The sequence below is a fragment of the Neomonachus schauinslandi genome, chromosome 1, assembly GCF_002201575.2.
Source record: "Neomonachus schauinslandi chromosome 1, ASM220157v2, whole genome shotgun sequence".
Classification (NCBI taxonomy): domain Eukaryota; kingdom Metazoa; phylum Chordata; class Mammalia; order Carnivora; family Phocidae; genus Neomonachus; species Neomonachus schauinslandi.
Window position 1 is genome coordinate 65,881,806 of NC_058403.1, and position 27,701 is coordinate 65,909,506.

Genomic DNA, 27,701 nt, shown 5'->3' on the forward strand with positions numbered 1-27,701 from the left:
AGGCATAGTGCGGGGCTGAACCGGGCTCACCGCCCGTATAGTCTGCACGTCACGCACGTCCCACACGCTCCGCGCGGCATGCAGACCCCGCCCACACGCCCCGCGCAACACGCACGACCCGCTCGGGCCGCCCTCAAGTAGCCCTAGTCCTGCCTGCCTGCGCCGTCCGTCTCTTTCCTATTGCGGGCGTTTGGTAACATTGAGTGCTCCCGCGCTGTCACCGCCCGGGAGGCGCTGTCGGGTCAGCGGAGTAGGCAGCCATGGGGAGCCTGCGCGGCCTGCGCCAGGCGGCGGGTGAGACGCGGGCCGGGCTCGGGGAGGTTGGGAAGCCAGCTTGGCTGCTGGAGATTGAGGAATCCTGCAGCTTCCCCAAATCTGGTAGTTGCTCGGTTTCATCGCGCACTCTTAAGTGGCTCGTAGTCATACCCCGATAATGGGAAAGAGCAAAGGCTGAGCGAGCAACTGCTAAGCAGGTAGTGGGGGTTGGCCCAGAGTGACCATCGCGCCTGGCCCTCCATCCACCCAGCTCCCACCAACTTAACGAGCCCTTGCTCCCCGATCCTTATCAACCCACCCCCATCCCCAGTGGCCTCTGAATTCAGTTCTTAATGCACCTGCCATCCCTAGAACTTCCCCGTTGTCTGATTGATTCAGCTTTTCACCCTAACCTCTCCGGTCCGTAGCTCTCCTTGAGTCTTGAGTCTCCCCAGCCCCCCACCATTTCAAGAGTTTATCCCGGCTCTCAGAGAAAACCTTTAGTCTAGGGTTTCCTACCCACTTAGTGTCTGATTAGGAAAGGGATTTAAGGGCTTACAGAATAATAGTAATTGTTTTCCTAAAATGGGGGATACATTTCTTTTAAACAATTCTACGGTTAAGTGCTTTGAATTTTTTGGAGGAAAGTGTTACGTAGAATCTGCAGTTTATTTTTCTAGTAGACATTTGTGTAATGGGTATTTGGAGTCAAAACTTAGTTTGTCTTCGTCTTCTTGGGGAACCAACAGAGCTTAGTAGGGGCTGAGAAATCAAAATGTTTGCCGCTTGGCTTTTTTCTAGGCACCAGGGCAAATCACTTTTGATCACCTTTATGAGCTTTGATAAGGTGTAATGACTGATCTTTTATTCCTTGGTAGCAAATTATTAAAGAGTTGTTTATTTCAAATTTTAAAGGAAGAATCGCCCCAAACTTGCCTGTTGAAATAATGTAAATGTGCATTGCAAATGTAAATGAAGTAATGTAAGAAAAAGTTATCTTTTATATTCTTATTTTGTGTTCCAATGGAGAATGGACTGGAAAACATGTCTCAAACAGAAGAATATTATATAATTCCTTTAAAATAAACATTCCCTCCACTAAAAAAGATTGATTTCATTGATTTGTTCAGCTTTGTTGGACTAATTTACCTAAAGTCTTTTGTGTACATCCTTTTGACCTGTTAGCTGTTACAAGGTAAGTGAAAGAATCATTGCTCTGGAAAAAGCTAAAGTAGACTGACTGAAAGGGACTTTGACTACATAGGAACTAAGACCCTAGGGTTTTAAGTAGTTTATCTTCCTGCCTTGAAAACATATTTATGCATTATAAAGATTCCAAAGCCTCTTTGCAGACTTTTGATATTTAAGAACCTCACTATTGACCACTCAATCAAAACAAAATTCCTTGAGCATTTTAAGAACAATTTATTTTATTCCAGATAGATCCACTAAGAATGTTACATGACGAACTCTTTCCAAAGACCTTCTTTGAATGTTTGATGTTTTGTGAGCAACTGTAAGCAATTTGCCCTTTCACCCACTTGTGTCTATTTTAAAGCTTAATACTTTGACATGTTATTTTACTTGATTGATTTCTTATAGTACCCTTCCTAGGTAAGTCTTATCATCCATTCTCCAATGTACAAGTGAATAAACATAGGTCAGATGGTTAAATGACTTGTTTAAGATCATTTAGCCATAAAATGTTAGAGCCAGGAAATGAGTGAGTGCCTTCTAGTTCAGGAACTTGTGCCCTTTGTTTCATTCAAGATGCTTATTCAGGATATGTGTGTACTGTGTTTGTCATGGTTAATTGAGTTTGATGTGAAATGGAAGAGTCATGAAATGCAGATATACTTGTGAAATGGAAGCACATATTTATGTGCAAATGGATTTTCAAGTAAGAAGACTGATTTATCAGGCAACCTTAACCAAAGGAATCGCAGATCAAATAGAAACCTAATCTAGGCATGCTTCATTTATCCAGAATATTATTTGGAATAAGATACTCTAGGTGAGTGAAATTTCAAATAGCCAAAGCTTAATCCTTTAAACGATGGACCTTTTTTGAATTATTTCTGTTGGAAATCTTTGCTGTACTTTCTTAGCAAACAGAATGTAGGTTTTTAAATTTATCATTTTGCAGATGTAGCTGGAGATATAGGTCAAAGTTGTTAACTTGTGGTTCTTGGACCCCTTCACAGAGGAGTGGTCCTGTGAACCTCTGAAATTATATTCATATTTTTATGTTTTGGGAAGAGAGGATCTATAGCTTGCATCCATTCCTTAGAGCAATCTGTGCTCCTTAAGTTAAAAGGCACTGATAGAGTGATTTGGAACTAAATGGCTACTGACCCATACTCCTGTGAGTTCCATGAGGGTAAAGACTGAATTTTTACTAAATCCTTAGCACTTATCAGTGTCCAGCTCACAGAGAGGCAGTAGATATCCTTTGGAATAATTATTATTTTTTTAAAGATTTTATTTATGGGGCACCTGGGTGGCTCAGTCAGTTGAGCGTCTGCCTTCAGCTCAGGTCATGATCCCAGCGTCCTGGGATGGAGCCCTGCATCGGGCTCCCTGCTCAGCAGAGAGCCTGCTTCTCCCTCTCCCTCTACCTGCTGCTCTGCCTACTTGTGCTCTCTAACTCTCTGTCAAAAAAATAAAAACCTTAAAAAAGATTTTATTTATGAGAGAGAGAGTGAGTGAGCACGAGCAGGAACAGTTATTACTTTCTACAGAGTAATTAAGTCAAAAGAATAGAATGGCTTTACAAGAATGTTTCTTCACATCTTCAGAAAAATTTTGTTGTCCTAAACTTTGCTGACTTACCAACAGATTTTAAAATGATTTTATTATTATACCAATACAGTGGACCATGGACAGCATCCTTGTCAGTTTAACTGACATTCCACAGCATTAGAATCAAGAGATAAGGTAGAAGTCATGTAGTCTAGCCCCCTAATTTTATAGATGAGGAAACTTAAGGCCTCAGAGGGGAGTTGACTTGACCTCAGAAGAGTCCTACGTACAAAGCTGGGACATAACCAATATCTCCTGGCTCCCATTCTGATTTTCTTTCCCCTACGTTCTGCTCCTTCATTGTCATTTCTGTTTGTTTTTGCTAACCAACCCTAAATGAGTACATGCCCATTTTTCCTGCTCCTTGGCTTTGCTTATCACTCCCTCCAGGGCTTGTCAGCAGGTCTTTATTGAGCACACACTGTGTGCCCTGTACAGGATGAAAGCTCTAAAGTGTGTGGACTCCCACTTTCCCTACGGCTGGAGTTTGTTGCAGTGAACGAATATACCTATATAATACATCTGGAGAGCTTATGCAAGACAGTATATATTAAGTTCTGGATTGCAGAACAGACTTTAAGTGCTGCCGTGGTGCTATGGAGCCAGTTCCTATTGGCTTTGTGCACATCTTTTCCCAATTAGTCACGTTACATTGGTAGCTTAAAATCTGCCACGCTGAGGGTTATTGAAAAACACTACAAATCAGGGCTTTTCCTCACTGATCTCCTCCCAAGACCCAACATACCACTGGCTTTAACAAAGGAATCAAAGTGTAGGTTAAAATTACTGAAGGCTTCGTTGCAACAGAAGGTCTGGGAGAGAGACAGGAGCAAAAGTAGGGGCAGTAATGGGTCTGGAGAGGATGTGGAAGGAGGAAGATTACCTTGGATTTCAGTCAGGAAGTAATAGATACGGTGTGGCCTTTTGAGGGTTTTGGACCACTTGAATTTGGGCAAAAAGGAAGCCTTCCAGCAGAAGTCATTAAAGAAGCATTTTTGGAAAATTAACATGGTTGCTACCTACAACACGAATAGCTACGACCTGTGAAGATATTACAGAAATCCATGTGTGAGGTGATGATGGCAATGCCAAAAAAAGAATATATCTAGGAAGTGTTTTTGAAGAAATCGGTGTGGCTCCGTGAGACCTAGGGTGATTAAAGGAAGACTGAAGTTTTTGAGGTGGAGGGCTGAAGGAGTGTTGCCCTGTTGTCTGAAATAAGAAAGGTAAGAAGGGATACTGCTGTGGCAGAGGGGGTCCACGCATTATTGAGTGGTCGGTGGCATTGAGTTATAGGCGAATGTGGGACCCCTCAGTCAAAGACCAGGGGACAAAGGGGAGTCCTCCCTGAGGCAGATGAATGTGGGATAGAGGCAAAGACTGAATCTTGCAGGCCTGACATAGTGTAAGTAATAGAAAGTGGCAAAGAGGACATTAAAGATGTAGATCATAGGGGTGCCTGGGTGGCTCAGTTGGTTAAGTGACTGCCTTCAGCTCAGGTCATGATCATGGAGTCCCGCATCGGGCTCCTGCTCAGCAGGGAGTCTGCTTCTCCCTCTGACCCTCCTCCCTCTCATGCTCTCTCTCTATCATTCTCTCTCTCTCTCTCAATAAATAAATAAAAATCTTTAAAAAAAAAAAAAAGATGTAGATCATAGAGGTCAGACATGAAGGGAGAGAATGTGGCAGTATAACGTTAGGAGAGACAGAGGCCTTGTCAAAGGCTGAGATCAGTAGAGTCAAATGGCTTCAAAGATCGGAAGAGTAGAATCAAATGAGCTAATGATGAGAGTCTAAAAAACATAGTCATGGGACTAGAAAGAGATCACTAATGTTAGAGCAATTTTAGTAAAATGAGTGGGGGAAGGAACATTATAGAAAAATGTGTGGGTAGTGAGGCCAAGGGAGCAAGTTAAATACATGCCACTTATTCAGTCATTTGAACTACGAAAGGAAGGAGATTAGTATTTTATAGGAACTGTTGAGAACAAGTGATTGTTTTGTCAAAGATAGTGTACCCTCAGTGTCACTGTGGTATAATGAGACAAGAACTCTCATCATCTACAGGTAGAAGTGTAAATCGGTTCTGCCTTTCTAGAAAACAATTGTTCTATTCTTAAAAAGGTTCATATTTTTTAACCCTGCACTACCAGGATTCTATATAAGAAAATAATCAGAAATGCCATCAAAGATTTATGTAGAAAACTGTTCATTTGTAATAGTGAAATTTGGAACCATTCAGTTAAGGGAATGATCGAATTCAGGTTATATCCATATTTTAGATGTTGTATAGCCATCAAAAGTATTTTTTAATTTAATATCTTGGAAAGGTATTTGGACATAAGCAAGATGTAGTATTACTCGATTATGAAAAATGTGTATGTTATATATAAGCATAGGAAAAAGTCTGGGAAAGATACACCAAGTTGTTATCTATCCCTGGATGATGTGATTATAGGTGTTTTTATTTTTCTTCACACTTTTTTCTAAGCTTCTGAATTTTCTGTAATGAGCAAGTGTTACTTGTATAATTTAAAGTTTATTTTTTTAAGAGCAGGGAGACATTTGGCAGGAAAGGGGCTGAGGGAAGGATCTAGAGGTGGTGAGCTAAGTTTGGTACAACATCCCTCAGTAAGAGGGATCACGGAACAGTTCACTAGTTTAGAGTGCAGGAAGGCCTAGTGTTCTTACAAGGCTGCAGGGAAGGATGAGAAAACAGATGGAGAAGTAGGGAATCAGTTTCTGTCAAAAAGCAGATTTAGGTCAACAGCTAAGGCCAAGAGAGTTTCAAATAACCACTATTGGGAATGGGCTGGAGTGTTGATGGGAGGGGGAAAAAAAATCACCCAGAAATGGTCCATCTCACTGAAGTGTGGCCACCAGATACATAAAATTGCAAGACTTTTTCCAGAGTTTCCTCCCCACTTAAAAAACTGGCCAGGTACCAAAGGTCTATTTATAAATCTATTTTTTTGAACTCTAAAATTTTTTCCCATAGAAGCAATGTTACAAATGGTGATTAGGGTTCTAGCCAGCCCACAAAAGTTCATAATGTCATTCTTGCCATTTTTCTTCCCCTAGTATTTTTCACATCTGTTAGATCCTCTCCATTAGGACCTATAGCTGTCGTATTTCCTTTAGGAACCCACTTGAACCACAGCGTTGTGACACCACCTAAAAGGAGGTTTCCATATTTATGTCTTGCAACTCCTGCTCCCTTTACCCCTACTCATCCCTCGCCCTGGCCCGTCCTGCATTCTGCACTCAGATTTACTTTATGAAATCACCCTTGTTACTGTTTTTTTTCCTACTTAAAACTGCTCTGCCTGTTTGCCAAATCCTTTTGGGAGTTTGGCAGACAAAAGGACTTTCACTGTGGGGGAAGCATGGATAGGCACAGTACCCAGAGCCAGAGTGAGTTAGGCCAGTGTCTTAACTTATTCCAAGCCCTAGAACATCAGCATGGACCTCATTTCTGAGCCTTGGGAGCCTGGCAGGCAGATTTGGAAATCTCTGTTGCAAACAAGAGCTGGGCAAATCACAGTGTGAAGCCAAAATATTCCATCCTTTTCAAAATAATTGCAGATAGGAGAAATCAAAGCTGATCATGGGAAAAACTCAGAGTAAATTAATATCTCAGGCTCATTCATTTGTTTTCTAGTGGCCGGCCTTTAGAGTAGCCCAGCTTTGCTTATAGTGTGGTTTCTCTAATTTAAATGAGTTCTGAGTAGGAATAAAATCTCTTACTTCTCTAAGCGAGATAATTACCCTAACTTAGTCATTCTTCCTTCTAGGTCTACTGAGCAGCTACAAACATTTGACATACAATTTCATCATAATGATATAAAATATAGTATCGATTAAAGGGTGTATATGTATGAGCTTTGCAGTTGTCAGGATAAGCATACATTTAGTTTTGTCCTCCTGAGACTTAAAATTGATTTGATTCTCAAAACAAACTTTGAATGTTCCTTCCTCAGACTTGCCCTTTCCTATCCAGCAAACCTTTTAGGACTAGCAATATCCTATTTGAATTCTAGGAGGATTAAATAGGCATTTGTGGGCTAACATGAGAACTGGCTAAGTATTTAGATTAAAAAATCTTTCCATATGACATGGAAAGGGAACATTGTTGCCCAGAAACAAGCTGCTTCTCCCAGCCAGGGTCATGGTGGCTCCCAGCCTTCTTTAACAGTAGGAAAAGAGAAGGTGGTTGGGCAAACAGTCTTATAGCAGTGCAGTAGGATCAGCCTGGTGGGCTCTGGTCATTCATTGTGAGCTAATCAGACAGTGGTCTTTTACCCGTGAGGGTTAGTCAGCTGCTGTGGAGGATGGAGGAGGGATGTGAAATACAGCCTTTTCCAAAGGGGAAGAGGAGGTCAGGCAACTGTAGAACAATTCACAGTGCATGTCATTAAGTACTGAGTAGTGTATGAGTCTGCATACTCTCGTAAAATCTGAAAGTTGCGCATACAACTCTACAGAGATTCCAAACTTTCGATGTAATGAGTTACATGTTATTGATATGCAGAAGTTAGAAATAAAGCAGAGCTTCTTTTCAGTAAATTAGTTGCTGAAAAGAGGGATTTTGAACTCTGCCAGAGACCAGTATTAAGCTCTGGAGGTGCCCTGGTCATCCAGGTAACCTGTGCTCCAACAGGGACTCTAGCTGATTGTGTTGATTCTCAAGCATGGCAGCACATTAGAATCACTTAGAGAATTTTAAAAAATATTTATGCCAGAGTCCTGCTCCCAGACACTGGGATTTAATTGGATGGCCTTGTGCATTTTTTAAAGCTACTTTGGTGATTCTTATATGCAAAATTTGAAATTCACTTTTCTAGAACACTCCTTCTTAAACTTTAGTATGCATAAGCATCACTTAGAGGGCTTATTAAAACATTTTTCTAGGCCACACTCCAGGTTTGGGGTGGGGTCGAGAATTTGTATTTCTATGAAGCTCCCAGCTGAGGCTGAGTAAATAGTACTGTTCTAGACTTCAGAATATGTGGTATTGGTTTCCATGTGTCTGGCACATAGTAAGTACTCATCAACTGTTGAATGAATGTGAGTATCTATTTGCTTCTCGAAATTTAATGTTCATATGAATCATTTGGATATCTTATTAAAGGGTGTATGAGCTTTGCAATTGTCAGGATAAATAATCAGATCAGCTCCTATGTACCTTTAGCTTTGTCCTCCTGAGACTTACAATTGATCTGATTCTCAAAAAAAAAATAAAAATGCAGACTCAGATTCTGTAGGTCTGAGGTGGGAGCCAGGAATCTGCATTTCTAACATGCTCCCAGGCGATGTCAACCACATTTGAGAATAGCAAGGTGTGACAAGATACATACCAACATGTATAATTTTCTCATCTCATTTCCACCAATGCCCATTAGTCAGATGACCTTCATTTTTGTCTACCCTGAATTGGGCACATTTCCTACTATACCCCATTCCTTTCTTTTTCTGTCTCGTTCCAAAAGCATATTGGAGTGCAACTGAGAGAATGACATTTTTATAGAGATAACATCAAATTATTGCTAATTTTAAAAAGAATAAATATCAAGTAATTATAAAATATTTATAAAACATGTATAAAGTAAAAGCAAGATATAATTAATATCCAAGTACTCATTTTAAAAAATATTTTTATTTTGGAATAATTTTAATTTACAGAAAAATTGCAAAGATAATACAAGAGTTCTGTGTACCTCTCACCCGTTTGCCCCTAATGTTAACATCTTGTATAACTATAGTGTATTTGTCAGAACTAAAAAATTAACATTGGTATATTACTGTCAGCTAAAGGACAGACTTTATTTGGGTCTCACCAGTTATTCTACTGATGTCCCATTTTCTGTTCCAGGATGCCACATCCCATTTAGTTGTCATGTCTCTTTAGCTCTTCTGATCTGTGACAGTTTCACATCCTTTGATTTTCAAAATCTTGATAGTTTTGAAGAATACGAGTCAGATATTTTGTAGAATGTCTCTCAGTTTGGGTTTGTTTGATGCTTTCTCATGATGAGACTAGAGTTATGGGTTTGAGGACAGAATAACTAGCACAGAGGTCAAGTGTCCTTTCGGTACATGATATCCACATGATGTATGACTGGTGATTTTAACGTTGGTCAGTTTGTTTCTTCCTTGTAAAGTTACTGTTTTTCTCTTCCCATACTCTGTTCTTTGGAAACAAGTCGCTAAGTCCAACTCACACTTTCCCACAAGGGGAAAGGAATCCAGGAGGGAAGAGTATCTGCATGTATTTGGGATTTTTCCCAAACGGGGAGATTTGTCCCTTCTCCCTCATTTATATATTCAGTTATCATTTATATCAATATGGATTATAACCTTAAGTTATAATCTATTACTGTGTTATTTTGTTGCTCAAATTATTCCAGATTAGGCTGTATCAGATCAGCTCATATGTCCCTTTGCATGCCCCTATCCGAAAACATCCTTGTGTTTTTTGAATACTTCCTTTCTGGCCCTGCAGGGTATTCTAGACTCATCTTGTATTCTCTCTGCTTCAGCCTAGAATCAGCCATTTTTCTCCAAGGAGCCCTAGTTCCTTTTATTAGATAATGGTATTTGGAAATCAAGATCTAGGCACTGAGTGTGCTTGTTCCTACTGAAGTGTCACTGATTCCAGGTCCTTCCGCTGGGTAGAGCTAGGAAATACATGTATGTATACTAACCCATGTGTACACACATACTTAGGATTATGTCTATATCTTATGTCTATCATCTCCCCATATACGTACATACGTACAAATAACATAACAAATAAATATGTTTATTTATATACATTAATAAACAGCTATGTAAAGCTAAAGGAGTTTATACCGAATTCTCTGACTGATCCAGCACCACATTCATTCTAGCCTTCTATCCTTGCTTTTGGAACTTCTTTCTCTGGGCTCTCATTATCTATCACTTATTTACTTATTTGTTCAGTCCTAGCCTACTTGTAGTTTCAGGATTGTTAACCCATGCTTCTATAAGAAACAAATTTGCCAACTAGAGTACAGTGTTTATGTATAATTCTTTCTGTCTTTAGTCTTACAGTTTCCAGTCAAAATGATGTTTTCCAAAGTTACTTAGGTCAGCTTTTTCCCCACCTTGAAGGTTGTGAGGTTAGGTCATGTTATACATTTCTAATACAGTTTGATACATTTGTCACAGTCTGCATTCCATTCTGGATTCTCCCAACATCCTGCTTGATATTTTAAAATTTGCATATATTAAAGGTCTTTGTGATGGACAGTTTTATGGGTTTTGACAAATGCCATGATTTTATTTTTAAGCAAATCATTAGCGCCTTCATAGTTAGCAACATACTTACAACACATTTGGCAACTGATCTTTAGTTCAACTGATGAACTAAATTAGTTCATCTAAAAACCTCTTTCTCCCACAGCATTCATTGAACCTTCATTTATCATGTCTCAGCTCACATCATTGATGATTCTCTCCAGGAGTGTCTTGAAAGATTCTGAGAAAAAAAGGCATCTCCACCTCTCTGCACTGTCCATCATGAGGTTGGAAAGGCTTTTTATGGAAAGGAAGGGACAACAAGGCAAAAGCCAGTACTTGAATCAGCCTCATCCCATCTGACCTACTACAGCCTCCAGCTTCTAGTAAAACCTCTAAGGTACTGGTTTTCAAATTGTGAGCCCCCAGAACAACAGTAACAGCATCACCTGGGAAATTGTTAGAAAGGAGAATTCTCAGGCTCCACCCATACTCACTGAATCAAAAACTCTGGAACTGGGTTCCAGTAATCTATTAAAAAAAAAAAAGATAGTAGGAAGGGAAAAATGAAGGGGGGGGAATCGGAGGGGGAGACGAACCATGAGAGACTATGGACTCTGAGAAACAAACTGGGGGTTCTAGAGGGGTGGGGGGATGGGTTAGCCTGGTGATGTGTATTAAGGAGGGCACGTATTGAATGGAGCACTGGGTGTTATATGCAAACAATGAATCATGGAACACTACATCAAAAACTAATGATATAATGATGTAATGAATGGTGATTAACATAACATCATAAAATAAAAAAAATTTATATTCAAAATGGTAAAAAAAAAAAAAAGTCCTCTGGGTGATTCTGATGCACACTAAAGTTTGAGAACCTCTGCTGTAGGTTAACCAGCCATTCATCAGTCACATCTGTAGAGGCAGCAGTGAGGATTCATCTTGACTTCCTGCTAGGGCCTGGGGGATCCAGAACTGGTCAGCCAGGGGCAAGCTGCAAGTGCAGCCAAAGGGTTAAAGGGCTGTTTTTCTTTTGGTTTGTTTGTTTTTAATTGTGATTCACCAGAGGATGGAAAATTTCTGGCTTGGATGTCTGGAGGGCAATATATGTTATCTCTTTGAGACAGAAGAGGAAGTCTTAATGATACTAAAACTTTTATATGCTTTTTTTTTTGTAACTGCAAAATAACTGAAATCACAAGTATTTAACAATTTTCTTTAGTGATTTCAGTTTTTAAAAATTTTTTTTTTTTAAAGATTTTATTTATTTATTTGAGAGAGAGAGAGTGAGAGACAGAGAGCATGAGAGGGGGGAGGGTCAGAGGGAGAAGCAGACTCCCTACCGAGCAGGGAGCCAGATGCGGGACTCGATCCCGGGACTCCAGGATCATGACCTGAGCCGAAGGCAGTCGCTTAACCAACTGAGCCACCCAGGCGCCCAGTTTTTTAAAATTTTTTACATTTGTTATTTCTAATGTAAAACAATCTAATCTAATGTAAAAACAATATGATCATATTTGCATGTTTTAATTAACATTTATACTTTAGGGAGGTAAAAATGATTGGCATCCAGTATGAGGTTGTAGTAAGAAAAATGTTGGGAGATATTTTCTGATTTAGGTAAACCTCTCATGCCTTCAAGTCCCTAATTTCACCTCCACCCCAGACACTTCTATGACTTCAGATCTTACTCCCCTTACTCTGTTCCAGCCACACTGGCCTCCTCTTTGTGGTTCCTAGAATCACTGTAGGGCCTTTGCATGTAACAGTTGTTTCTGTTTGGAATATCCTGCCAACAGATATCTGCGTAGCTAGCTCCCTCACTTCCTTCGAAAGTGGCATTCTCAAAGAGAACTCACCCTACTAGTTTACCTAAAATCTCCTACACACACCCCATTCCTAGCACACAAACACTTCACTTCATGTCATGTTCCCAGTGTTCATTTTTTCTCTTTGTTTTCAGTGTTCATTTACTATCTGTGTGTGTGTGTGAGTGTGTGTGTGTGCGCATGCTCACATATGTATATATACTTTGTTTCCAGTGGAATGTAAGTTTTATTAGCATAGATTTTTATCTGTTTTATATATTGTCTAGAACAATGCCTGACACACAGTAGGTACTCAGTTATTATTTGATGAGTGAATATCTCCAAACATGCATTTATGTGACTGGTAATAATTAGGGGTACGTGATAGCATTTTTGCCTTATCATTATTACCCAAACTGAGCTGAGAGGCACCCTGTTTTTTCTTCTCCTGAATTGCCTCCGTTCTAATTAAGAGGGATGGGGAAAGGCAATACCTAAGAAAATAATTACAGATTCTTTTTGCTTCCTGTGGACCTTGTAGCTCACTGCCAGTTAACCTTGCTCCTTTCTGTCTCAGTGCCTGCAAGAAGGGAATGGGGCAGGCTGGTGTGAGATGGGGCCTTGTAGGTCACAGTAAATAAGGGGTTCCCTGGGGAAGATGACAAAGTCCTAGAGATGGATGGTGGTGATGGTGATACAACAGTGTGTATATACTTAATGCCACAGAACTGTACACTTAAAAATGGCAAATTTTATTTTATGTATATTTTACCACGATTAAAAAAAAAAAACCCAAACACAGTGGTTCTGAAAGTGTAGTTTCAAATCATTAGTAGCAGCTTCACCTAGGAACTTGTTAGGAATGCAGATTCCCAGCCTCCACCCCAGCACTGTTGATTCTGAAAGTAGAGGTAGGAGTCCGCAGTGCTTTGTGTTAACAAGCCACTCAGGTGGTTCTGACACACACTGATGTTTGAGAATCACAGCATTACAGCATTTTGTTTTAATCCCTAGAGCTATGAAAAACTATTGTAAAGTTTTATAGAATATCTTCATGCCCTGGTAACTGCATAAAGTTGCCTTGGTGAGAAATTCTGACCACTTTAGGGGTAAAACTGAAAAGTGCTATGGAAATGTTTTGAAAATTACTAGTTTAAGTAGCGCTTCAAAAAACAAACTTAAAATTTAGAGGGCCTGCTGTGTTTCAAGCGTCTTACCAAATGCTCTCACATTTGTTTTTCCACTTAACCCTCAAATCAGTCCTGGTGCAGTAAATACTACATTATCCACATTTAAAATGAGAAAAGGAGCGGAGATGGATTACACGGTGATTGATCTACTTTCCTCCTGGTGCACACTTACTACCACTAGGTGGCAGTGGTGGGGTGGTTACCCAGACCTGGGCAAGGCCTTCTGGGATTACAGACAGAAAATGAAATAAATGTGGCCCCTTCTGAAAGAATTCAGAGGGCAAATAACCATAATCTTTATATAAACAGGTTCCAATTTCTGGTATGTAAGAGGATCTCTGAAAATCCACTCCTGTATAAAAGCAATGAGGGGCACCTAGGTGGCTCAGTGGGTTAAGCATCCGACTCTTGATTTCAGCTCCGGTCATGATCTCAGGGTTGTGGGATGGAGCCCTGCATCGGCTCAGTGCCTAGTGTGGAGTCTGATTCTCCCTCTCCCTCTGCTCCTCCCCTGCTCACACACATTCTCTCTTTCTCAAATAAGTAAAATCCTAAAAAAAATAAAAGCAATGAAAACACTGTGAAAAATTCTTAAAATCAATTTTTTCAGAACTAGTAAATAACCAGAGGCTTGTGACAATCTGAGTAGCATTTATCCAAGAAAAATGACTTAAACATGGTAAGAACAGCAAGCTTTATAATAGCTTTAACAGTTTTCTATCTCCTGTCAGCTTCACAGTAGCCTTGAAAATGAATAGCCTCAAGGAAAACCTGCAGTTCTAGCAGGCACTGAAGAGAATGGATTTGGAGCTCCCTAAAATCCCCAGCCCCCAAGAATTGTTACAATTAGCTTGTCTGGCCCTTCCCTGGAAACTCCCACTCACTGGGCTTGCCTGGTTTTCACCTGACTCAGCTAATTCATTGGGAACAGCTTCTCCCGACGCACCCCAGAGCACGCTGTAACAGGCACATGAAGCCCTTTGGCAAAGGCTGGCAAACTTGCTGGTGGAAAGCATCGAAGAACGTCCCTGTCCAATGGTTAGGTAACCACTAAGCTAATACAACATAGATAGAATACAAGGGACTATTGATTAATGGAATAGAATTGAGAGTCCAGAAATAAACCCTCACATTTATGGTCAATTGATTTTCTATATTGTGCCAAAACAATTCAACAGGGGGAAGAATTGTTTTTTCAACCAATGGTGCTAGGAAAACTGGATATCCACCTGCAGAAAAATGGAGGTGGATCCTTTCCACACATAATATACCAATATTAGCTCAAAATCGACCAGGCCTAAATGTTAAAACTAAAACAACATTCTTAGAAGATAACATAGAAGCTTTTGTGACCTTGTATATGACACCAAAAGCTCAAGCAACAAAAGAAAAAAAAATGGATTAAGTTGGACCTCATCAAAATTTGAAACATATTTCTGGGATGGTGAAAATCTTTTGGAATTAGATGGTAGTGGTCAGTACACAACTTTGTGAATAAGCTAAAAACCACTGAATTATACACTTTAAAAGGATGAATTTGGGGCACCTGGGTGGCTGAGTCGGTTAAGCGTCCAACTCTTGTTTTTGGCTTGGGTCATGATCTTAGGGTCACGGGGAGTCCACTTTAGATTCTCTCTGCCTCTCTCTCTGTCCTTCCCCCCCCAAAATAAATAAATCCTTTAAAAAAAAAACGTTTACGATATGGAGTTATGTATGTGTCAGTAAGTGTTATTTTAAAAATCTTTACACAAATATAAACATATGCCCGTATAATGCCTATAGAAGGGGGCGCCTGGGTGGCTCAGATGGTTAAGCGTCTGCCTTTGGCTCAGGTCATGATCCCAGGGTCCTGGGATCGAGCCCCGCATCCGGCTCCCTGCTCAGCGGGAAGCCTGCTTCTCCCTCCCCCACTCCCCCTGCTTGTGTTCCCTCTCTCGCGGTCTCTCTCTCTCTCTGTCAAATAAATAAATAAAATCTTAAAAAAATAAAATATAAAGTCTATAGTAGTATCTTTTAAATTGTTACATTTAAATTTTTTTAACAGCAAGAGAAAAAAAGTGAAGAAATCATGTTTCTCACCAGCTTTGGGAAGTCCACCTCTAACCATATTTTACTCCTATTCCCTCTTTTGCCTCCCCTTATTGCTCCAACTCTGAAGCTACAAAGATATCCAAGTTGAAGTTTGGAACTGCAAAGGTACAGACTATTTGTCTACTAACAAATAGATTTTAAAAACTACTTGAACTTTCCTGTGAGCTTTTATCCACAGAGCTGTGAGAGCACATTCTTCCTGCATTAAAGGCAAGTCTTGGGCATTCCTTTTTTTGGTTACACAGAGCATTAGGCAGTGCCAGGACACTAATCAGATTTATCACTGGTGCCTTTCCAGCTTTCTTTTCTGTTCCATTGTACTTCATAGCGCTCCCCTTTTTCCATGTTCTAGGACTGTAGGGCGCTTCTGATTCTGAATCCTATACCAGCCTTGGTCTCTCTCTTGTACCATGACTCCCATACTCAGAATCACCCCCTCTTTCCTCTCACCCTCATCAAAACTATTTCTGGCTGTCTCTCCTTTGACTCCTGATTAATTATGACTGATTTAGAAATTTCATGCTAAGGCTGAAGGTGAAAGTGGCTAACTGAAACTAAGTTTTTTTTTAAACATTTATTTTTATTTTAGAGAGCATGAGCAGGAGGGGCAGAGAGAGAGGAAGAGAGAATCTCAAGCAGACTCCAAGCTGAGTGAAGAGCCCAATGCAAGCAGGGCTCAGTCTCACGACCCTGAGCCAAAACTAAGAGTTGGACGCTTAACCGACTGCGCCCCCCTAGGCGCCCCCTGAAACTAAGTTCTTAAGCATACATTTGTTTTAAGAATGAATGCATTTCCTAGTTTTGTTCACTGAGAAGGCATGGAAACAATGACAAACTCAGTAACAATGAGTCTTCTTAAGGCATCTCTAAAAATACTTCTTTAAGGGAACCAGAGCATACTAAAGGAATGTCTGATTCCAAACCAGGGGCAGAAAGCATTCAAAATGAATCTGTAATATCATGTCAGAAGGTAAGGAAGCTATCAATGATCACTGAGCACATGTTGAAAGTACTCAGGAGCCAACATAGAAGGGTCCCTAATGACTAAAAATGAGACTGAGTATCAAAAAGAAAAATGACTGAAATGGGCTGGGGTACATGTGTTAAAATGCAAGAGTTCTTTATGTTATTTCTATTCATTTTTTAAAAAGATTTATCCACTTATCTGAGAGAAAGAGTGTGCATGTATAAGGGTGGGGAGGGGCAAAAGGAGAGAATCTTTAAGCAGACCTTCTGCTGAGCGTGGAGTTGGACATGGGGCTCAATCCCACAACCCATGAGATCATGACCTGAGCCAGAACCAAGAGTGGGACCCTCAACCAACTAAGCCACCCAGGTGCCCCCGCCCCGTGTTATTTTTAAACAAAAGATCACCTGTGGAGGCTGCAAGGAAAGCAATCCATTAATTTGAAAACTGGCAAAGGGAAAGAACCAAGCATTTATTCCACATTTCTTGTGGGCTTTTACCTTAGGATAATCAAATAGTTAATGTAGAATAAGACCATTTTACAACCCATATTGAAATAATAGATCTAGGTAACATCATCAATGTCTGCTAAAAACATCAAATGAAAGGTTGAGGGAGGTCTTTATAAGGTATGAATCAGACTGATACAGTAGGATCGGTATAGTAGGATACAGTAGGAAGTATGCAGCACCACCTGTGCATGTGCTTGCTAAAAATTCTAACCTAAATCTGATGAAGCCTCAAAAATCTGTTTATAAGAAAAAGAATTTAGAAGAATATGTTAAACAACACCAAGGGGATACCCTCCCCAAAATCCCAAATGAGGGAAATTCTGTAGAACTAATGACCTAGCTTCTTCAACAAATAACAAGAAAGGAGGGGGAGATCTCTACAGGACACATCAACCATATTCAGTGTGCCCCTATTTAGAATAAACCAACTATTAAAGAAATTATAAGCCCATTGGGGAAATTTATTTGATCATAATATGCTAATATCAAGGATATAATATTTTTTAATTAAGCTAATGGTATTCTGGATAATGATTTTGAGAAGTTGCTGTTTTGAGATGCATACTGAAGTATTTATAGATGAACTAAATAGGATGTTTGGGATTTGCTTTAAAATAATTCAGTAGGAGGTCACCTGGGTGGTTCAGTCAGTTGAGCATCCAGCTCTTGATTTTGGCTCAGGTCATGATCTCAGGGTTGTGAGATTGAGTCCTATGTTGGGCTGTGCGCTCAGCACAGAGTCTACTTGAAGATTCTCTCTTCCTCTCCCTCTGCCCCTTTCCCGACTCTCTCACTTTCTCTGTCTCTCTCAAAAATAAATAAATTAAATCTTTAAAAATAAAAAAAATAATTCAGTAGGGAGTTGGGGGGTGTTCAGATGAAACCATATTTATTGGCTTAGTTGTTGACACTGGGTGGTGAGTACAATGGAGATTTATAATACTGATCCCTATGTGTACTTAGAATTTAGATTTTTAAAATTATATATAATATAGTTTTATACATTTTTAAATATATAATTTAAAAATTTTACACAATTCATGATTACATCTAAATTTGATTTCCAGTTGGAGAATTATGGCTTGGGTGGAAGAAGGCTTTCTTGAGCCCCTTGCTGCCATTGCAGCCTACCCAGAATTTACCAGAGTAGTATTGACAACTTGGCATCCTGGTTTATCACTTGTGGGAGGTTCTAATCTTTACCTAAACTGCCCAGTGCTATAATATGTAATATTTCCACCAGAACCATTGTTATGACAAGATACATGTGAGAAGTACTTTTATAAAACTTACAGCTGATAAAATGTTTATAGTATAAATTTTTTTCTTTTTCTTTTTAATATTTTATTTATTTATTTGACAGAGAGAGAGACCGTGAGAGAGGGAACACAAGCAGGGGGAGTAGGAGAGGGAGAAACAGACTCACCGCCGAGCAGGGAGCCCAATGTGGGACCCGATCCCGGGACTCCAGGATCATGACCTGAGCCAAAGGCAGACGCTTAACAACTGAGCCACCCAGGCGCCCCTAGAGTATAAATTTCTAACTTATAATATAAACATGTATATTTTAAAATAGACCAAGTATCATATTTTAAATACGTGTGTCTTACATAGAGTAGTATATTCACTTTTTAAATGAGTTAATTTTTATAAATGAAATATATACTCTGTAGGCATGTTTTATTTTGAGACATTAGATTTTCTTTCTCTGAAACATTTTTCTGTCTTTTCTAGGAAGTTATTTTAGGTTATATGAAAGAGGTGCTTCCTCATCTCTAAGACTTAGCAGAAACTCCGACTTGAAGAGAATAAATGGATATTGTGCCAAACCACAAGAAAGTCCAAAAGCTCCACCCTGTAAGTTTTTATTCATTTTTCCAGTTATAGACTAAGCAGTTCCCAAAGAGTGAAACAACTTGGAATCAAAAGAACCTAAAAGACAGGTTGTTCCAGGGGTTCCTATGTCCTACCCTTTCTTATAGTTCATGCCTCCCAAATTGTACTTATATTGGCTCATATGAAGCAATGCTTTCTTCATTTTCCTCATCTGTCCTTTTTATCTCTTGTTTCCAGGATTAGATTGGAGCTTTTTGTTGGAGAATAGAGGCATCAAATGAAATAGTGATCTAGAATTGGTCTTTTAAGGAACCCCAAAGATGAACCAAATTGGGAAATGATATTTTAGGTACAGTATAACTAGGGCTAGCCTCTGGCCTGGGCATTAATTTCAGCCATCGGTAGTCTTATTCTTATCTTGTCACTGTCCACTGTGGAAACAAGGAGTATAATATATAAACTGTAGGGTCCCATGAGCTATTTGCTTCTTACTTCTTCATGGGAGTATACTAGGGTCAGGCAGGTCTTGGTAAATAGAAAAGAACTATCCTCAAAGAATATTTATCAAGAACTTAAAAATGTTTATACCCTTCAACCTGGTATTTCATTTCTGGGGATCTAGCCTCAGGAATAATCCCTATTATAGAAAAAAGCTCTGAGTGTAAAGATGTTCCCATATTTTATATGTAATAGGAAAATGAGAACTAATCTAAATGTCAGATAATCTGGGAATGATTAATCATGTATGTTAGATCTACTTGATGGGATTATGCAGCTGTTGGAAATGGTGCTTGTAAATACCATGTATTGGCATGGAAAATGTTTGTCATAATGTCAGTGAACAAAGCAGGATACAGAAGTTTATATTGTGTGTAAGCATAGCATGATACACATATAAATATATAAATTTATATAAATACACATATAAATCCCCATACTTATGGGGATAAGACTTAGGAAACACTACCAAAATAGAAATACAGTGATTATGCTATGACAGGAGCATTAGGGATAGTTTTTATCTTCTTTTTTTACATCTATACTTTCCAGATTGTCTTTAATGTACTTAAAAGGAAAACAACAAAAAAATAACAACTATAGAGCTATGCCAAGTGCTGGAAGGGTTAAACGATAAAACTACAGCAATGCTATTTCTGTACTTCTAAACGTCTTCTCTCACCATCAGTTTTTTATGGATTTTTTTCCTAGTGACTTTCCAGTTCCTTTTGCTGTTGCATTCTGAATAAGTGAAAAGAACAGCACAAGCAAAGGTGTGGAGGTGGGAATGAGTATGTCGTGTAGGCGGCAGTGAAGGAGATGGTCTGTCTGCAAGAGATGTAGGCAGTACATGGAAGTTGGATGAGATTATCTCTAGGGTCCTTTCTAACCCTAACATTCTGTGATTCCCTAACTTTTTCTGCTCCTTTAGTGACTTCTTTTTTTGAAAGACTTTCTCTTCCAGTCTGCTGTTGTGTGCCTTTCTTATTCATCTGCCTCTTTGGCCACTCCATTTTCCTCTGCTGCGCCTTTCTCCTGTCTCCTCTCTTGGGTCTTTATCACCTTCACTGGCTCTCCCTTTGCACCAGTGATTATCTCAACTTTGACTTCATTAATGAAACCTATTCAGATGGCATAAATTTAGACTCGATGTTATGTAAAATGGCATTCATGCCTTTTCTTTTCCTAACTGGTTCTTTTCACAGTCTCCTTATCTTGGTTAACAGTACTGCTGTTGTCTTACTCATTCAAGTTTGAGGTTCTTCTTTGATTCCTTCCTGTCTTTAATTTAATCAGCCTCCAAATCCTTTCAGTCATCTTCAGATGGACTTTTTGGTCTCTGTTCTCACCGTTACAACTCCAGTTCAGACCATACCACCTTTCTTGCATTACAACCTCCCATTTGAACTTGTTGCCCACTCTGTCCTATCCTTCCTCTCTTCCATCTATTATGCAGATTAATCTTCTAAAACATTAACTTCTTCCTTTCTCTCTTCCATCTATTATGCAGATTAATCTTCTAAAACATTAACTTCTTCCTTGCTTCAAAGTGTACAGTGATTCCCAAATCAGGTTTAAAAAGCTTAGCCTGGCATTCAGGGTCTTTTGTAATCTTATTTTACCTTATAACCTTTTTCTTTTTCTACTGAAGTCAAATAAGCTTCTCATTGTTCCCTTCTTAGTTCTTCTTAACCTTTATATCTTTGTTTAACATGGTGTTCTTTCAACTTTCAATGGCTAGGAAATAATACTTTTATTTTACCTCAGTCCCCACAGAATTTTGGAACCTCGTTTGAGAAATGAGGCATCCTAAGAAATTCCATTCAAATAAAGCTCTAATTAGCTTGAGATTTCTCAATGTTTGTTTCATGAATAGCTAAAGAGCATAAATAGCATTTTTTTAATTGCTAAATTTGAGAGTTATAAGCTCAAATAAGGAATCTTGTCTTGTTTTTCTCATAGACACTTACAGCCACAGAGTGCCATTACACAAACCTACACACTGGGAGAAGAAGATCCTGGTATGGTCAGGTCGCTTCAAAAAGGAAGATGAAATCCCAGAGACTGTCTCGTGAGTGCTAAACATAGGGGTTATAAGCAGCTTTTTCTTTCTCACTGATTTCAAAGGCAAAACAGTTCCTCTGAGTCTGACTATTTAAAAACTTTCAACCAAATTTTAGAATAGTTTTCACTTCTCAAAATGTTTCCTCTTTGGCAAGTACTTGCAGTAAAAACAGTGCTGGAAAATCTTGTATCTTATCACTGATATGTTATGTTGTGCCTAGTGGAGACCTGTCAGGTACTCTGAAGTCAACTGATTGATTTCCTCTCCGAGCTACAGAAATGTGACTAAGCAGTGATATTCACTGTTCTTAGCTTATTTTTAATCTGGGTATATCAGTTAGGTACCACTGACAATAAATAATAGTTATATTCTACAAAACCCACTAAAGTATTCAACAATAGGCATAAAGTATTTAAGAGCAACATATTCTCTTTCTGGGATCCCAAAAAGCATGCTTCCTGTCCCTGTCACCAACTTCCTTAAACCTAGCCCTAGCTCGGGTCTTGGGACTTTTTCAGAGTCTGTGGATAAGTATAGATTCCTCTAACCCAGGGTTTCTCAACCCCAGTGCTATCAACATTTTGGGCCAGATAATTCTTTGTTGGTGGGAGCTGTTGTGTACATGGTAGGATGTTCAGCAGCACCCTTGCTTGGCATTTTCATCCCCCAGATGCCAGTAACACTCAGTGTAATAGGTCTCCAGACATTGCCAAATGTCCCCAGGGGGGACAAAAAACAAAAAACAAAAACAAAAACAAAAAAACCCTGATTGAAGACCACTGCTCCAGCCTGATGTTAAAGACCCTGATTGATTTGCATCTTGGCCAAGAGAGATGCTGAGAAGCAGGTGCAATCTCCCCTGTGGGGCATCATCCTTTTCAGAGACAGGGACTTGGGACAAAGCTCCCAGACATTCCCTTCTGGTGAGAAACTGTTCCTGGACCTTCTGGCTTCTGGTTTCAAGGCATGATTTTAAACGATCTGAGTTCATTCAGGGTATCTTTTCCCAGGAAGAGAAGTGTGATTTGCTTTTTTGTTTACAAGGGCTTTAACAGCCATTCTGCTTCTGCCTGTCAAATTAAATAGCACATTATTTTCACTAAAATTATTTCAGCAGGAAAGCCCCAGTCCTTCTTAGCTAAAGTAACAGTGTACTCTCCTGGAAAACAAGAGCAAGCTGGAAATAACAATGATATTAAGTTCTTTTTTTTTTTTTTGAGATTTTATTTATTCATTTGAGACCGAGAGCACGAGCACAGGAAGACACAGAGCGAGAGGGAGAAGCAGACTTCCCGCTGAGCAGAGAGCATGATGTGGGGCTCGATCCCAGGACCCTGGGATCATGACCTGAGCCGAAGGCAGACGCTTAACCGCCTGAGCCACCCAGGCGCCCCTGATAATAAGTTCTTGCATGTGTCTTAATTTCTTCCTGAATATTCCAGGAGAAAACAAGCTGCTGCATACCCATGGTCCTAATAGGTGCTATATAGATTTTACCATGGAACACCTTCCTCAGTCTGCCTTGGGGGTGGTTCCAAGATCCCCCTCAAGCCCAAATTACTACCGAGTCACCCTAGAATGTTCTGCTCTGAGCCTGGACAAGTGTTCATCCATATGCTGGTAGGTCTGAACAGGCACTGCTTAACTTATCCATTCTGATTGCTTCCTATAGCATGGAGGGCAACCTCATGACCTTATTTAAATGCATTTTACTTTTTTAATGTAAAATACTTTTAATGTATAATAATACATTATATTCATAATAATACATTATATATATATATGATTTTTTTTAATTTTAATATATAAAAAAAATTTTTTTTAAGAGAGAGCGCTGGCACAAGAGCGGGGTGGAGGAGGGGCAGAGGGAGAGAGAGAGAATCCCAAGCAGGCTCCACGTTCAGTGAGGAGCCCGATGCAGGGCTCGATCCCACGACCCTGAGATCATGACCTGAGCCAAAATCAAGAGTTGGATGCTTAACTGAATGAGCTACTCAGGGGCCCCAAAATGTAGAATACTTCTAATGAAAAGTAAAATATATTACTTTTCAGGAGTATCACAGCACTTTAATTGGACATGCCAGTTCACATAAAATATTGTCAACATGGGTAGTTAGTTTATGGTTGGTGGGCTCTCAGATGCTCTTAATAGAGCAATTCACTGTTCTTAGCAATTGTCCCTGGTTCCTCTCACCACCCTGCAGGCCCAGCTTCAGTGCCTGGAGAACTCCGTTTACATTGCTGCCTCACTGGGTCCCAGCTCTTATATCACAATGTCTATGCTTTCAGGCTTCTCCTACCACTTGCAATGCCTGGACCCTGTGCCTCCTTCCAAGCATTTTTATTATCTTTTTTTTTTTAAAGATTTTATTTATTTATTTGACAGAGAGATAGAGAGAGAACACAAGTAGGCAGAGGGAGAGGGAGAAGCAGGCTCCCCGCAGAGCAGGGAGCCCGATGCGGGACTCGATCCCAGGATCCTGGGATCATGACCTGAGCCGAAGGCAGCTGCTTAACCGACTGAGCCACCCAGGCACCCCCAAGCATTTTTAAAGTACTTTTTTCCTCCTGATTTCAAAAGTAATGTGTGTTAAAAATCTGGGGAAAAAAAGAAAGGAAAGACGGTAGTTAGCACTTTCATCCCATCATCTAGAGATAATCACTTCCTATTTACACCCCTACTGAGTAGGCCAGTGCTGTGTCGAGGGTCCATCTGGACTCTTCGTGCCTTGCCCTGAGGATGTACTAGACTCACGTAACAGAACCGCAACTCACTGCCTACATACAGAATCACAAAGGTGGAGTGGCCTTCTCTTTAGACTCTTCCTTGGTAGGCCTCTTAGCTTTCACACAAGAATGATAATCCAGTCCTCAATTTTCTGTTACGGCACCTGGGTCTGCATTCAGTGGACAGGTTCAAAGAAGTACTTGCCAAAGAGCACAGTCTCAAGTTCACTGTCATGCAGTTTCAGCAAAACATTAGTTAAAAGGTAAACATTAAGGGAGCATTGCTTAAAGGATCTTTCTGCTGTTTCAGATAGTCTCTGGAATCTATTCCTGGTTCTAAATCTAAGTATTAGATTTAGATTATTAAATCCATTCCTGGTTCAAGGCAGAGAGCAAAAACTTGGGTATAAAGAGCATATTGTTTAACTTTCTCCCACATTTGTTTTCTGAATTGTGATTTGTGTTGAAATACACGAAACTCATGAAGCTCATTGGAGTATCTGTTGTCAGGATATTGTTAGACAATCACTGGATCATATAACATCTTCTGAAGAACCCCAGGAAGAAACAGCTCCTATTTTCACTTTTAGCATTGGATGCTGATGTGAAACTTGAAAGCCAAAATTGGGGACCACCATAGCAAGCATAGATTAATACACTTTGCCTTTTTTTCCCCTTTTGTTCCTGGATCCACTTTGTCTTGACGCTTTCTTCTGTTTTTCTTACTTTTAAGTTTGTGCTATCTTACTGGATGTTATTAGTAAGTTTAAAGTGAGTTGTAAAAATGCCTCATCTTCCCCAAAATCCTACAAGATTTCCAGGCCCCACATCTTTTTTTTTTTTTTCTATTTGTGGTACCACTCCACTTCTGATTTGTGGTACACAGAGTTTTATTTCCTACTGGCCACTTCAGAAAGAGAAAAGTTAACTTTCTCTCATAATCTCATTGTGTTACTAGGTTTGAGATGCTTGATGCTGCAAAGAACAAGATCCGGGTGAAGGTCAGCTACGCGATGATTGCCCTGACAGTGGCAGGATGCATCTGGATGGTTATTGAGGGCAAGAAGGTGAGCATGGACTGCCTCTCTGTCTCTGTTTTCTACAAAGGATCTAAAGGAAATTAGGGGTTCAACCCTCATATTTATTCTCTTGAGAAGAGGGGGCTACTTTCTACATGAGAAATGATAAGAAACAAAATGAGACACAGCAGGGACAAACCTGGGATGTCATGCGTGGGCATAAATAGCAAATCCTAATTTTGGCAAGGTAAAGGACTAAATTAGTTTTGCATAAAGTAAAAAAAATTGTTTAGTTATCACAGATGTCATAAATAATGTGAAGCCAGAAAAATGTCCCTGGTGTATTTAATGACGACACCAGCATGTCTGTAAAGCACTTCCAGTACATGGGCATATTTATCCACGCTCCAACCGCCTTAGCCCTGGTAAGCATTCTAGTCACTGTTCTGGATTTGAAGCTCAGCCACACTGGGCCATATGTGTAAGGACTATAGCTCCTAAACAAGTACAGAGGCAGTTAAGGCCAGAAATATTTGTTTTAACCTGTATCATTATTAATAACTATCATTAATTGAATACTCACTGTCTTCTAGGCACTTGGCTTTTCTTTCATTTGAACCTCACAATAGCGTGACAAAATAGGTACTATTATTAGGACCTCATTTATAGATGAGGAAACATAGCTTAGAAAGCTCTGCTACTTTGCCCAAGGTCACACATCTCTTAAATGGCAGAGCCAGAGTTTGAACCTAGACCTAATTGAGGTGATAGTAAAATTGCTCCCACTTATTAAGGGCTCATTATATAGCAGGCACTGTTAAACTCACCACAATATCCTAAGAACCTAAGCAGTAGGTTCTCTTATTATCCATACTTTATAAAAGAGGAACCTGAAGCTTAGAGATACTAAATCATTTTCCCAAAGTCACATACCTAGTAAGTGGCAGGATAAAAATTTAGAGCCAAGTTTGCAAGTTCCCAAACTCATATAATACTATCTTGTGATTAAAATAGAGGGTTTTTTTAATATGCAGCAGCACTGGTCAAACACTTATTTTAATACCATGTCTAATTTTATATATCACAGCTTCCATGTACAAAGAGATGTCTTATATCTATTATCAGATATTAAAAAGGTTCTTCTACCAACTCAGCAGTAACTGACTTCCCTTATCCCCAGTGAGTGCAGAGTAAAAGGAAATGAACTTCTGGCTCTCTTCAGACTTTTGGAGTGGAAAACACTGACCATTTAGACTGACCTTATGGGAGCACAAGTGTGCAGGACTGAGTGAAGTTCTTTTGACATCTCTGTTCTACCCCACTTCAGATTTTCTTCTGGTTTCCTCTTTGACTTCTCATGCTTAGTTCTCAGATTGAAACCTACAGAAGCATGTGGACAGGACATAGGGGCTTCTAGAATTCCAAGAAGTCTGCATTGCTTTTGTATACTTGATTATACTAAGCTGAGTCTAAATACTCTAGAAACAAGTTACCCCTTGGGATTTCTTCTAGCCTCATCTAAGGGTATACACCATGTACTTCAAGAGAGTTTCTCTCCTTTATATGCCAGAAAACCATCTCATTTGTTTTACGTGGAACTATCCATTTCTTACAAGTTGGTAAATGCTACTAGAATAAAGAACTTTTAGACTTACTGCTATTTGGAAGAGAAAATAAGCCATCATATTTTGTCCTCACCATCAACTTACCATTCCCGTTCTCCTCTCCCTTCCCATACCTAATTCGTTACATGGGAAATTACACAGATATAAGAAAATCCCTCCTTATATATAGGGTGCTAGTTTATTTGGTATAGAACTTTTGAAACTGGTCTGCTTATATAAGCTTCACAGGCATGTAACAGGTCACATGGAGGGAAACAAGGGAAGAGGATGGTTGTCTCTCCCCCACTGCTGTTTGCTGTCAAAGGATGGAGTAGTGGGATAGATACTGCTGAGAGTCATCAATCACAGTATTTGGTAAAGTCTGGGATCCCCAAAGCTGAATATTTTTGGTAAAAGAGGAGTAAGGAGTTAGAAGGGTATGAAAGTATACAAATGAGTTGGGGAAGGAAAAATGGTAGCAACAAAGAAAAGTAAAAGGAAAAAAAGGATAGAAATGGAAACAAAAAGGTATTCAATACTAAAGAGAGGAAAAAGGAAAAGATAAGGGAAGAAGCTAGATTTAAAGAAACAGGCCAGAAAGAAAGAGAAGGTGGAGGGTGTGGCATTTCTCTCGTGCTTGACTGGATGGGCTACTGTAAGACTGTGAAGTTTTAGAGGAAGCAGAAGGCACACGGAGGGGGCTTCTGGGCTCAGTGTGCCCACGGCAGAGCATTCTGGGCCTGCGCTGCCCTCGTTAATCAGCTGACATCAGTGTAGGGTAATGACATTCTTCCCAAACCTGCATAAATAATCACTTGTTCAAATTTGTTTCACTTTAGGCTGTCAAAAGAAACGAGTCTTTAACAAGGCTGAACTTAGAAAAAAAAGCTCGCCTGAGAGAAGCAGCAGCTCTGAAAGCCAAAACAGAGTAGCAGAGGTATCCGTGTTGGCTGGATTTTGAAATTGCAGGAATAATGTTGCAGCAATTAGCCTGTATTAAAAAGAATACAGTATGAGGATCCATTTCATGAAAGTGTGGTTTGCACAGACTTATAATTTCCCCC

At 39.7% G+C, this 27,701-nt stretch overlaps 1 protein-coding gene across 1 annotated transcript; it reads left to right on the top strand.

Moving 5' to 3' along the window:
- The first annotated feature begins 146 nt into the window (after positions 1 to 146).
- FAM162A (family with sequence similarity 162 member A) lies at positions 147 to 27,670 on the top strand. The gene is made up of 5 exons (XM_021692397.2): positions 147 to 294; positions 18,623 to 18,745; positions 21,185 to 21,293; positions 24,973 to 25,081; positions 27,477 to 27,670. The coding sequence occupies exons 1-5, from the start codon at positions 261 to 263 to the stop codon at positions 27,567 to 27,569; spliced, it is 468 nt and encodes a 155-aa protein (XP_021548072.1). The 5' UTR covers positions 147 to 260; the 3' UTR covers positions 27,570 to 27,670.
- Positions 27,671 to 27,701: the final 31 nt, after the last annotated feature.

Bases quoted from the DNA above. Each gene is read 5' to 3' on its own strand.
- FAM162A (XM_021692397.2), top strand. From the start codon at position 261: ATGGGGAGCCTGCGCGGCCTGCGCCAGGCGGCGG. The intron at 18,746-21,184 runs GTAAGTTTTTAT...TTTTTCTCATAG, and splicing joins AAGTCCAAAAGCTCCACCCT to ACACTTACAGCCACAGAGTG. The intron at 21,294-24,972 runs GTGAGTGCTAAA...TTGTGTTACTAG, and splicing joins GAAATCCCAGAGACTGTCTC to GTTTGAGATGCTTGATGCTG.